The following is a 13,227-nucleotide window of genomic DNA, read 5'->3' as shown; positions in this document are numbered from 1 at the left end:
TTCTTTTATAATTTTGAAAGAAAAACATAAATTTCATCAAATTTATGCCAAATACACGTGATCCCACTCTCCTTTATCCCATTTTCCACCAATTTTGTTTTCATTTTCATTTTAGTTTTTTTTTTCTCAATCATGGTCAAATTTACCTTGGAGGTTTGACTTGATCGATCAAATCCACTAATGCATAGATGAAGGGCTCGACTGAAGTGACCATCGACCAAGAGTTCAAGTCACGAAGTCTCTTCTTCCCAAAGTGATTCCTATCCAACCATCATGAAAAGTGAGGTCAATCATATGCATGGTGTTGGTACTTGGTATTAACTAGTTTATTTTGGCTTAGGAGTCTTAAACTCACTTAATATATTTGATCAAGGAAGGATGCACCATGTCAATTTTTTTTTTCTCTTCTGTTCATGAGATCTCCATAATTAACATCAACAACACATCATAATTGATTAGTAATTTTAGTTGACGGTTTTTAATTGATATTTTCATACTCCAATCTAAATCCGTTTCTTTCTTTTAATTGGAATTATTTATATAAAATATTTTCCGATCAATTGGCACCTCTTAAACCGATATCTTGGATAGAATAAAAAAACTATTAATACAGAGTTTTGGGTAAGTACAAAATGAATTTAGATGGTTTAGGGTTTAGGGTAATTTTGTCCCATGGACCTTTCTTTTATCATAAGTCTTTCTTTTCTCCTAAAATATCTCATGTTTTAAATCACAAAATCATATTTTTATTTTATTTTCAAATATCAAAACTAAACCTTTTCAATTCATTGTTTGGCCCACCGTTTTAAATGTTGGTGGTGTTGAGTTTGTAAATTTTACCAACTTACTCAATCTCTCCCTTCTCCAAATGTTTTCAATGCTCTATTCATTAGGCATCATCAACAAGTATCGTTGTCACACTTAGGAACCAACTCTGACGATCACTTTCACTTGTCCAACTCTGACGGCCAACTCTAAGCTCCAACGACAACTCTAATGACCAATTTTGATGGCTAATTCTTGGCTTTGAAAATAACTGCAATGACCAAATTCGGGTTGCAACAACCACTTGGATGGCAACTCCAACTACCAAGTTCAAGCACCGACAATCACTCCACTTATAAACTCCAATGACTGATTCTGACTCCAACAATCACTCTAGATAACAACTCTACCATCCACCTTAAATTGCTATGTTTTTTTTTCTGCAAATTTCTTTTTCATTTTTTTTCTTTCTTTGCCTTTATTTTATTTTTGGTGATCTTTCCTTTTTGTTGGTTAATTATGGTTAGAATTCTAACTAATATATAAATCCTTTCCTTTTCAAGTTGTTAGGAGAGTTGATTATTCTCTTGGTTTTGACCTAAATAATAATTTGTTGGGTGTGGTTTTTTTTTATGTCAATGAAAAAAGTCAATCAGATAGCTTCTCAAGGGTGACTGTGGTTGACAGTGAGTTTCTTGCGAAACAAAATCCCTACATGTGGTGGATGGTGTTGAACACTTTGTTATTGACTTCATAATGCTAGATTGATAAGATTTGAAAGGTTAGAGGGAGCCTAACACAAAAGGTGATTTTGAGAAGTATCTCTTAAGGGAGCCTGGACGTTGAGACATAAGAGTTAGATGTGGAGTAAATGATCTAGGAGGAACTTAGATCAAACCTTTTGTTCATACTTCAAGTGGTTTATGGGGAGCCTAGACAAAAGTTATGTATGACAAGGTAGTTAATTTTTGTTAAGTTATGTATTTGTGAACCTTTTGAATCTCAATAAATGATCTTTTCGATATGACTCAAAACCCTTCAGATGTAGGTGTGATTATAACGAACTAGATTGTCAACTTAGTTGTGTTCTACTTTTACTTCTACCGTTGCTTATGTTATTTACATCGTCAATATATACCTTTGGTGAAAACATAATTCTCCAGGTTAACACCATGTTTTCATTTGGTATCAAAGCAAGGTAGCGAGTGATTGACTATAGATTTTATCAGAGAGGGTGGCTCAACAAACAAGACCTCCTGTGTTGGATGGTTCGAACTATGCCTATTTGGAAAGTCAAGGTGATTGCCTTTTTCAAATCCAGTGATAGAAAAACTTGGAAAGCAGTCGTCTCAAGCTGGACTCATCCTTTTGTCACAGATATTAAAGTAAAAGAGTCCCCTAAACTAGAGAAAGGTTAGACTGATGCTAAGATGAGGCATCTTTGGGAAATTCTCTAAAAAATTCTCGTGGCTCAACAACTAGACCTCATGTGTTGAATGGTTTGAACTATGCCTATTGGAAGGCCTGGATGATTGCCTTTCTTAAATCCATTGACAGCAAAACCTGGAAAACAATCGTCTCAAGCTGGACTCATCCTTTTGTCGCTGATGCTAAAGGAAAAAAGTATCCTAAACCATAGAAAGATTGAACTGATGCTAAAGATGAAGCATCTCTGAAAAATTCTCGTGCTCTCAATGCAATCTTTAATAGAGTTGACAAGAATTTATTCAAAGTGATAAATATCTTTACATCCGCTAAAGAAATTATGGGAAATTTTTGGAGGTTTCTTGTAAAGGTACACCCAAGGTAAAGTTGTCTCATCTCCAAATTTTAACATCTAAGTTTGAATTACTCAAGATGATGGATTATGAAACCATTGTTGACTACAATGTGAATGTCTTGGACGTTGCGGATGAGTTGTTTGTGCTTGGTGAAAAGTTCTCTGGATAGAAACTAGTTAGGAAGGTGCTTCGCTCTATACCAAAATGCTTTTACATGAAGATAACAACTATGAAGAAGCAAATGATATTGCCACTTTGAAGTTAGATAAGTTGTTTGGATCCTTACACACATTTGAACAAACTTTTGATGAAAAGAATGATAAGAAGGGTAAAGGATTGGCTTTTGAATGTGTGGAGGATGAGGAACCGTATTAGAATAAAAGTAAGGCAATGGATGAAAACCTAGTTGATTCTATTACCTTGTCGACTAAACAATTCTCAAAAGTTGTGAAGCAAGTCAAGAGAACGGTCCGGTAAGTATAGGGGTTAGTACAACAAAGATCATAACGACTATATTAATTGAAGAGATAATTACTAGTTTTGAAAGTTGATATTTAAATAAATGGCTATAGTACATAAATTGAGGCTTTGAAAAATCAGAGTTAGGACTTCAAATAAAAGAGTGGATGCCACACTTACCATACCACATCGCTTTGGCGGGTTAGTCACAACTTTGAATAATTTAACAAAAAAGAAAAGAAAAGAAAAAGAAGTTGCAAATATTAATTGTAAATTGTAAATAGGAAAAAAAGAGAAAAAGAGAAAAAGAGAGAAAGCAAAAGCACACAAACTGCACATGGAGGTTCCTTCTTTCCAATACTGTACAAACAACATTAACGCACAAGTCTTTTGTTAAATAAACAAAATTACACATTCCAATCCATGACTACACAAACCCAACAAAAAACAAAATAACTCAGATCAAAACCTACTCTTCTTCTTCTTCTTCTTCTTCTTCTTCTTCTTCTTCTTCTAATTCCCACACAAGATATCATCTCTCGTCGATGGCTTGTAATTCAACGGGTTTAAGCTGTAAATGCAAATGTTTGACTGTCTTGATTTTATCGATATTTCTCCAGATGTGCTTCTGTATCCAGGAACGTTGCAAGACGACGACGAACTTCCCATTAAACTCGCTTGGCAGAACGACACCATTGCCGAATCCTCTGCACATCGGATTCCGTCCACCGAAGGTATTTCCAACTTGTACACTCCGTATTTGTTTGTTGTTCTGTTCACTGAGAACGCTATCTGCTCCGCCGTACGCGGCGTTTCTGCTTTTAATTTGCAGTCGATTCGAACTTCTGCACCTGTTTGTTTTCCCCCCATCATTTATAATAAACAAACACACTCAGTGCGCCACGACTATCAATTTTTTCAATCCCTCTTTCAATAATTCAATGCTTTTTTTAAATTAGTTTACTAAAATATATTCAAACCCAACCCATAATATCAAAGCTTAGAAAAGGGAAAACAAAAAGTTCAAACTCAAAATGATAAACCTACACAGCATAATTACAAAAACAGATGCTAGTTTTGACCATTTGAATTCTAGTTCATCTTGAAATTAGGACTTAAACTTTACCTTGACCTTACTCGAGTAAATATGTAGTGTGAAGAAATGGTATCGGGGATTACCTGATAAGAAGTAACTGTGTTTGGAGAAGGTGTTGTTGGAGCAGGTGTCACAATAAACAAGACCCATGACAGTAATCTGAGAATATATTGTTCTTGGCGGGTGAGAATGAGCAGCCTGAATTTCAAACAGAAAGGAACTTGGAACCAAGGAGGCTAAGACAAAGAGTAGAATAAGATTCATGGCTATATTACGGAAGATAAGAGAGAAGCCGCTTTTTTCTTCTTTGAAAGAAGTGCCTATCTAATGTTCAATGCATATCAGGATATGTAATGAAGGGTGGGAAGAGTAGTAATGTAAGTAACGAGCTTCACTGCTTCAGTAGTTGGTGGGTAAGGATATAACTGAAAGCGAAGTAAAAAAAGTGAAGGTCATTTAACATTTTCATAAGAAACAAAGACATGTGATAGTCTTTTGTCATTCTGCATGTGAACTTGATGTGTAGGAAAGAGAAGAAATTAGATTCTCTTGGCAGAATTATTGCTGATACTGCTCCTTGATTCGAGGGTCTAACCCAGCTAAACACTATTAATAGAGCTACCTATTTCAAAATAGGAGCCAACCAACACACGCGGAGTGAATCTCGTTGCATTGTTTTGGGAAGATTTACATCCATATCCTGTATTCTTTTTAGGTGTCAATTCTAAGTCTCTCTTGTAAAAAGTAAAGGCTGCTTTTACATCTCAATTGCTTGAAGGAGATACAGACAGCAATTTGCTTCAAGTCTTCAAGCTTCGATTGGTGCCAATTATGGGGTTGTAGTCTTAGCCAATGTCTATGGAGCCAAGGAAACATAACCAGGCAATGAGTATCAGAGGATGAAGAAATCACACCATTGAGATCGAATGAAACAGTATTTGGTTTGAACAACTAAACTTGACCCCAAGTTATTATTTAACAATTGCAGCAATCCCCAAAATGCACAGGTCCAAAAACGTGCATGATGGGGGAGAAAATATTGAGTGGTGGAGATTGAAAGCTGATCGAAGTATAGAATCTGAGCCACTAAAAAAAGGACTATGCAGCTCGTGATGTAGTGTGGGTTTAAGGGATGGCGATCCAGATTTTGGACCCAGTACCTTCTGCAGAAAAGTGATGTTAAAGTGTAAATTGGAGCAATCTGAGCGGTTGAGAATGCTTGTTGGTCGAGCCTCCTCCAGCAAAACAGGGCCCTATAATGCTTATGCAAATTGCCCCCAGCAGTACAAAGAAACTTTTCAAGTGTTGGAGCCTTTGAAGATTGAAAAATGACAGCAGGCTATTTGGTTGCAATATATGGTGATGGCTTATTTCATTGCTGCCCCGGTGCGTGATTCACCCTGTTGACTCGATTACGGTAAAAATGCTATAAATTATTTTAAGGCATGTTGGAATATATTGTCGTACATATAGAGTTTGTCTCGATGAATATTTCAGTACACCTCGTAGATGGGATAAAATTAAACCACCAAAATTGTGAATAAGTGTTTCTCACACGATTAAGGTTATTTACTTTATTTTTGAACCACAATGTAAGATGTTTGGATACTCACTGTACGACTATTTATCATTGCCAAATTCTCGAAATCTGGTGTTGGGAAATGAAAATTCATATCTGAGGTGGTTTGTTTTCGCAGGATTTTAATATTTTCTTAGAATGAGCATTTTAATTATTGTATTTGTTTTGCTGATATATAATAAGTCCAAACATTTGGAGCATGAGTTTTTGAGATTTTCATATCGAGAGGACCTTCTTTTAGTTATTCTACCCTTCTTTTTCTTTTCTTTTCTTTTTTTTCTCTCTCTTACTAGATGGATACTGCGTGCATGGTGTTGTCTATGGCATGTTGTCGGGACTGCATGTTCAAGCAAACCCTTTATATTACACATTTTTTTTCTAATACTATTGGTAGTGGGAAACTACTCACCATTTTCATTTGCAAGAGCCACATCCACTAAAAATATTATGATATACTATAGGGGTAAGACTAGTTGTCACTTGTCAGTTCTTAATTAGATTTGTATGCTATCAAAGCTAGTGCTCTCTTGCTCACTAGCCTACGACAATCTTTCTCTTAAGATGTTTTAAAACGTTTGTGAAAAATTTATCTAACTTGTTTCTTAAAATTGTTTCCTCTAAAACAGGGGTGAATGTTGCGAGATATGCTCATTTTGCCACAACTATCCAAATTTGTATTGGCAACTTGCTTGGAAGGTGAGAGCAAGTGAACACAAAGTTGTTTTATGAGCTAAGGAAGGTGTGATTATGACACATAGCATGTGGTTAATTTTGAAGATAATTTTTTTGTGATAAAATTTAAATTGGAACACAATTTCATTTGACCATAAAGGAAAGAAATAGTTACTAACACTACTCAAAATAATAATGAATATAAATAATGTGAAGTACAAATTTTGAATGAATATACTTTTAAATGAATTTATATGGTAAATATTTGATATGATATATAGTTTAATTTGTGATATCTTTATAGCTAATTTTTATCAACCACATATATCACTCTTCTTGGTTAGATCCTACATGTTTTTATTTATTTAGAAAATTTTTCTAATATAAATTAGTATATTCGAGTGTTGTTTTCAAATAAAGACGATCTAAAATAGTTACAAAATATAGTAAAATTTCAAAATCTATAAATGAGAGATAATGATATACTTCTACTAGTGTTATCAATGCATTGATAGATACTAGTTAAATCTATTAGTATATGTAGATTTTAAAGATTTACCTTCACTTGTTATACGAATAACTATGTCAATAGTCTTACATTTGAACAAGACCGTGAGAAAATTATAGTCAACTTAGTTATTGTATAGATAAAAACTTTGCATTAAAATTTTCCAATTTTAATTTTTTTTCAAAATTTTAGATTAACGTTTTTCTTTTCATGAATTACTTTAAAGCTGACAATAAAACTAAGCACGAGATGATTAAAATTTGTTTGATAACCATATCATTTTTTGTTTTTAGTTTTTAAAATGAAACTTATAAATATGCGTAATGATTGATCCTTAATCAAATTCTTAAAAACGAATACATTAAAGGATGAGAAACTTTTGTAAGGGTAACAAAACACCAAACTATTTACGGTCCGTGTAACAAAGTCCATAAATTTAGTCATTTTTAAATATTCCAGGTTTGTCGTTCCATTTTTCTTTTTTTCTCGGCGATTCGTTTTCCTCCTGTCATTTCTATCATCGTCTCCATCCTGTTGTTTCTTTCATCGTCTTCATCTTTCATCGTCTTCATCTTGCGTCTTTCTTCTTTCTTATTTTCAATTATTTATTTACGTCGTTTAATCTTTCTATCGTTTATCTTTTTTTTTTTTTTTTGCTTTTTCATCGTCTTTCTCCTGTTTCTCTTTTTTTCATTGCAACTTCTTTCCATTGTCTTTTTTTTACGTCGTGTACAAAAAATAACAAAATATAAAAGATCGTCTATAAAAAATCTTGGAAAAAATCATTTAGACTGGAGTAACCAAATGTAAACTATTGTGTAAAAAATTAATCAGTGTAAAAGAAATAATAGATAGTGTATAAAGAATTTTGAAAAAAAATCATTTAAATTAGAGTAGACAAATGCAAACGATCGTGTAAAAAAAATAAAATATTGTTTAACAAAATTTAATGATGAAATTGAAAAAATAAATTGTAAATGATGAAATTGAAAAAATAAATTATAGTCATACAACAATCACATATAAATTGTAACAATATCTAAACAATTGCAAAATATATTACACATGCGTTGCATGGTTGACGAAACATTTTTAATATTGAGTTTTTTTTTTTTCGTTTTTAGAATTGTTATATAGAATGTAAATATTTTACTGTTTTTTATTGAAAAGACTCCTCCAAGAAAAGTACGGACAAAAAGTATATACTTAATTTTAAAAACCAAGAATCAAAATCTAAAGAAAAAAGTTTTCAAATCAGAAAAGAAAAGAGCAAAAATAGAACCCAATGCTGAAGAGTAAAGACTCAAAAACATTAACTGTAGAAATTATGGGAGGTCCAGTTTGGTTTAGTTTTTACACGTGCTGAATTCAGATGTATGACGTACAAATCTTGGGATCAAAGTCGACCCCTCATCTCTTTCTGTAAAAATAATTTTGAAACAATCGAAACCTGCCTACATTACATACTTCAGACTACTACTCATTCTATAGACTCACACGATATTACATATTCGTGTTGACACGCAGGATCATCCAGAAATGAACCATGTAATTAATCAGGCATTCGAACTTTGTAATACATTGATATTATATTCTCTTGCAAGCTACAACTTTAATGCGACCCCAATTAGGCTGGCTGGAACTAGCCCCTGGCAAATCTCAAGCTTCCTTACCTTTCATCCGTCCTTCCTACAATATGGAACACGAACATACGTTTTTTGTTGGGGTCTCGTCAACCTTCTTTTCTGTAGACGACAACAAATTAAATGTCTAGTAGTCAGCATACGGAACAAAAAAGTAAGAATCCCCATGTTTACAAAAATTAATGCGGCCATGAATCTAAAAACATGAAACTCCACAAAATATCTACAAAATGCCTTATTTTAAAGGCAAATTACATTATGGCCCCGATTTGTTCCCTATAGTGCAATATTTTAAACTTTCTTCCTATGATATGTTTGTTTGGCATCGGTTTTCTATAATAGCTAGCTCCCAATAGTCCTGAACTGAAAGGCAAAAAGCTGACAGGATAAACTAATTGTACGCATTTCGAAAAAGGATTATGCTTCATTCTTCAGTTCCTCCCCTTTTTCCATCTAATCAGTACATGCCACAGGCAACCAAGTTGCATTCCCATAAGCAACGATGGCAACCTCAAAGCTCAAACAAAATCGATAGTTCAAGATGCAAATGAGAAGGAAATCGAAGAGATAAAACGGGACAAGCTAAGAAAGGGGGACAGATGAGAGATAAATTAGGAGGGGTCTGAACGAGGATCTAAAAGAGAAATTGGGGAGAAGGAGAAGAAGAAATGAGGGAAGTTTATTCATTGTTTTGTGGCCGTCACAATTCTTAAATCTTGGATGCATGGTTAAAACCTTAAAAAAAAAAGAAAAGAAAAGAAAAGAAAAGAAAAGAAAAGAAAAGAAAAATTCTGCCTCCTCTATGGGTATGAAATAAATTGCCAACCTCCCCAGGTAATTTCTAGAAAAGTAGAGAGGTTACATCAGCATATAAAATTTAACGTCATCTAAACACAAATAAAATTTCAATTTATTTTGAATCCATGAAAAACCTAATCACAGCAATTAAAGTTTAATTTACAAGAATTGAAAGCTAAAGATCAAATAAACACAACATTGAGAAGTCGTTAATACTCAATTTTGTTACCGTTAAAAAGGTAATATTACAATTCACTATCCCGGTTTATAGAGGATGTTAGAGCACCGAGTAAACCAAATCCAATGATAAGAACCAACGAAAAACTAGAAAATAACTCAAAGAAAAATACAAAATTGCCCCCAATCATTTTATACATCATTGGAATCGCTGTATATGTGTGTGTATACACTGTCATTTATTAGTTTAAGCTTAAGTGGTAATCTCACCCATGGATATCATGTTATCATCACAACACTGGAAACCCCAACAACATTGATGCCGATTAAGAATTATGAACAAATAAATCAGGCATATCCCATTACCTCCAAAATCTTAAATATTTTTCACTTTTGCTAATGACCAAAGTCCAAAGACTAGATGACTCACACAAAAATAATATATGGTGTCGCATAGTTATCAGTAGAATAGCTGGGTACTAAAGGTAATGCAGAAGCACATCTAAAACTTAAAGGATGGCTACCTGCTTTTGCTTTTGCTATAGTTGGCTGAACCACGACATGCATAGTAATAACTCCTATAGGAAGATCACCGAAAGGCACTCGACATTGACCAACAGTCTTGTTGTTTTCTAAAATCTTGCCAGCATTGATCAGTTTTACGTCATTTGCTGCCTTGGGTATAACTTTCTTATCTAAAAAGTATTAAAAACATTTACAGTAGTTAGTTTCACGTTGGATGGGAGAATGAAGTCAGATAGAGAGATGCAGTAATTGGAAGCAATAGCACTTCAACTCATTCAGCCATAAAGGAAGACATGAAGATAAAGCTGGACACTGTATTCACTCCTATGTAACCAATAACAGAACAGACCCCCAAAAAATGTAAAAAATTCCTTTCCAGCATGCTCAACAAAGACAAAGATGGTAATTATTAACCTTTAGTTCTGAGTATCATCATGAGAAGAGTTTACATACTACACAAGACTCCTGACAGAATCCATACCTTTCAGTATTTCTTCAAAGCTGGGGGGAAATCAGTTATTTCTTATTAAAAACCATAAGTTGTCTTTCTCACGTATAATAGTGGTCTATGACTTCTAAGTTGAGCTACAGGGTACCCAAGTCAAAGAAGTCAAATTTTGAAAGAGCAAGGTTGGATTAAACATAAGTACTGCAGAGTACAGCATACGTGCCTACGATTCGACAGTTTCATTGCATACAATAGCAGTTCAAGAAATGGAAACACCAAAACAGCAAAATGGAACTAATAACATGATCCAATTCACTGACCTTTAGGCCATTCTGCAACAATCCTCTCCTTAACCATGGCTATAGTTGAAGTTGGGGAATAACGAAATGGACCGATATCCGATCCATCATAAAGTCGGAACTTAAGCTCGATCAAATCTTCGTCCGGCATTTGAGGTCTACCAGTAAAGCACCAGCTTCATCGCCAGTAGCAACTTCCCCTGAAAAATCCTCCCACACAAAATCACCCAAGCAATCTACCGGTACCTAGAGGAATTGAAAAACAGCAAAACCTGAAACCGGGAATTCCGAAGAAAGAGAAAAAAAAATGAGGGCATCTGAAAACAAGCTGATAGCACTGAATGAAAGTAAATAAACAGGAAGAACCAAAATGAAAAAGAGATTGATGAGGATTAATGGATTCAAATCCAATTGAAATCGATAAACAAGATGCATCACCAGAGATCATCAGAAAGGAAAGGGGAAAAAAAAGGTAGATGAAGGGAATACCTGAGTAAAGAAGATGCGGAGAGAGATGTAAGGAATCAGAAGCTTTATCTTTTAAATGGAGAAATTGTTTAAAGAGAAGAGAGAGAGGTTAAAGAATCGCGGGAAGAGATCTTGAAATGAGAAAGAACCCTAGATTTTGCTCCCATCACAACATACGATTAAATCGTAGTTCTCATTTGGTTTCTTCTCTATGCTTTTATTTTTATTATTTTATATTAAAGAAAAAAGAAGAAGAAGATTCAGATACGTGCGAGTTTTGATTTCATTGGCTCCCAACTTCCATTATTATCTCTTCGATTTTCTTTTTCTTTTTTCTTTTCAACTTCGATTTTGATTACATATAAATATCAACTTGTAAATATTAAAATCATTGTTATGGTTGATTTCAGTTTAAAATATCTCTATTAAAAATAAAACATTCAACTCCATCTTATAACATCAATTTTACACCCAACTCCCATAATTTAAACCTATTTCATACTTAAATTTGGCTTTCTCATCCTTTTAGTTAAGTTCATTTTAGTAAAATACGATTAAAATTTATTCTCCAACTTTACTCATTTCGTATAAAATTATATTGGAAAAATTTTGTATAGTAGGGCACTATATAATAACCACACTAAAAAAATGTTAAAAAAATATTGTCAGCTTCAAAGATTAATTAATTTAATGCATATTACAATTGTTCTTTACGAGTTTTCATGTTTTGAAATTGATCCATAAATAAGTTCATTATCTAACTTATCCAATAAATCTTTTTTAATATAAGCTAGAAGACAATCAATTATCCATTGATCTTCCATTCAACTGTGTGGTCGAGTCTTCACAATATTCCTAATAGAAAATTAAAATATATATATATATATATATATATATATATATATATATATATATATATAAATGTGAATTTAAAAATTGTATAAAAAAAAGAACAATATCCTTTTTATGGAATATTGCTGAAAAAATGAAAGTTTAAATACCAATTTGTTGCATTTTTTCTAAATATTTGTTAGATAACAAATGATGGCTAGAAAATAAGTAAGAGTTTTATCTTAATTAGGTTTTCTTACTCTTATTAATAAATTATCTTTGTTTTACGACATTGATGAAACTTGACAATAAAATTGACATTTGGAGTCTTTGGAGAAATAAAATTATTGAAATTTGGAAATATATTTAATAATTGAAGAAAAAAATTAAGGATGTTTGGAATAAAATGTATTTTGTGACATTTTAGGAAGAAATTTGATATTTTGGGAAAAAAATTATTGATATTTGGAATAAATACTATTTTCTGGAGAAATAAAATTATTGAAAATTTGAAAGATATTTGATATTTTGGGAAAGAAAAGTAATGATGTTTGGAATAAAATATATTTTGTGATAATTTAGGAACAAATATTTGGAAAAAAAACTAAGTAATATTTGGAATAAAAATTATTTTGTTAAAATAGTTATAATATGCAAGACTTATACCCTTAACTTGAAAGTTATAAAGCGGGGCACAACCACTACAACAAAATACCAAATTATTTACGGCCTGTATAACAAAACCCATAAAATTAATTATTTTTTAAATATTTCATGTTTGCCCTTCTTCCTCCGATTATTTCTTTCATCTTCCTTGTGCGATTTTGTCTTCTTTTTTTTTTCTGAATTTTTTCCTTCATCTTTCTTATTTTTTAATTTGTTATTTACGTCGTTTAATATTTCAATCGTTTTCCTTCTTTTCCTTTTTGTTTTTACTTTTCCATCGTCTTTCTACTTTTCCTCTTCTTTTTTCCGATGCGATTTCTTTCTATCGTTTTTCTTCTTTTCTATTTTTTTACGTCGTGTTCAAAAAAATAGCAAAATCTAAAAGATCGTGTATAAAGAATCTTAAAAAATAATCATTTAGATTGGAGTAGCCAAATGTAAACAATCGTGTAAAAAAGTAAACAATGGTGTAAAAAAGATAAAAGATCTTGTATAAAGAATCTTAAAAAAAT

The 13,227-nt window shown here is 32.6% G+C and overlaps 2 protein-coding genes and 1 long non-coding RNA gene across 7 annotated transcripts; 1 reads left to right on the top strand and 2 right to left on the bottom strand.

Moving 5' to 3' along the window:
* Nucleotides 1–3,326: 3,326 nt before the first annotated feature.
* On the bottom strand, nucleotides 3,327–4,497 carry LOC103491809 (major pollen allergen Ole e 1-like). The gene is made up of 2 exons (XM_008451913.3): nucleotides 4,185–4,497; nucleotides 3,327–3,856 (listed from the first exon to the last, which is right to left on the bottom strand). The coding sequence occupies exons 1-2, from the start codon at nucleotides 4,363–4,365 to the stop codon at nucleotides 3,519–3,521; spliced, it is 519 nt and encodes a 172-aa protein (XP_008450135.1). The 5' UTR covers nucleotides 4,366–4,497; the 3' UTR covers nucleotides 3,327–3,518.
* Nucleotides 3,591–6,645, top strand: LOC103491808 (uncharacterized). Of its 2 annotated transcripts, XR_538138.3 has the most exons (3): nucleotides 3,591–3,739; nucleotides 4,817–5,518; nucleotides 6,307–6,645. It is a non-coding gene; the product is annotated as an uncharacterized LOC103491808 (long non-coding RNA). The 2 variants fall into 2 exon arrangements; XR_007822013.1 differs by lacking the exon at nucleotides 6,307–6,645 and having other exon boundaries at nucleotides 3,601–3,739; nucleotides 4,159–5,797.
* A 1,504-nt stretch (nucleotides 6,646–8,149) lies between these two features.
* Nucleotides 8,150–11,537, bottom strand: LOC103491812 (membrane-anchored ubiquitin-fold protein 4). Of its 4 annotated transcripts, none has more exons than XM_008451915.3 (4): nucleotides 11,240–11,537; nucleotides 10,772–11,022; nucleotides 10,003–10,173; nucleotides 8,150–8,605 (listed from the first exon to the last, which is right to left on the bottom strand). In XM_008451915.3, exons 2-4 carry the CDS (start codon nucleotides 10,899–10,901, stop codon nucleotides 8,550–8,552), a joined length of 357 nt encoding a protein of 118 aa, XP_008450137.1. In that variant the 5' UTR covers nucleotides 10,902–11,022; nucleotides 11,240–11,537; the 3' UTR covers nucleotides 8,150–8,549. The 4 variants fall into 4 exon arrangements, with proteins under 4 accessions (XP_008450137.1, XP_008450138.1, XP_050942584.1 ...); XM_008451916.3 differs by having other exon boundaries at nucleotides 10,772–10,996; nucleotides 11,240–11,481; XM_051086627.1 differs by lacking the exon at nucleotides 11,240–11,537 and adding an exon at nucleotides 11,189–11,234 and having other exon boundaries at nucleotides 10,772–10,996.
* Between the last annotated feature and the right edge of the window lie 1,690 nt (nucleotides 11,538–13,227).

The sequence above is a fragment of the Cucumis melo genome, chromosome 6 (genome assembly GCF_025177605.1).
Source record: "Cucumis melo cultivar AY chromosome 6, USDA_Cmelo_AY_1.0, whole genome shotgun sequence".
Taxonomy (NCBI): Eukaryota; Viridiplantae; Streptophyta; class Magnoliopsida; order Cucurbitales; family Cucurbitaceae; genus Cucumis; species Cucumis melo.
This window is presented reverse-complemented; position numbering and strand designations above follow the sequence as displayed.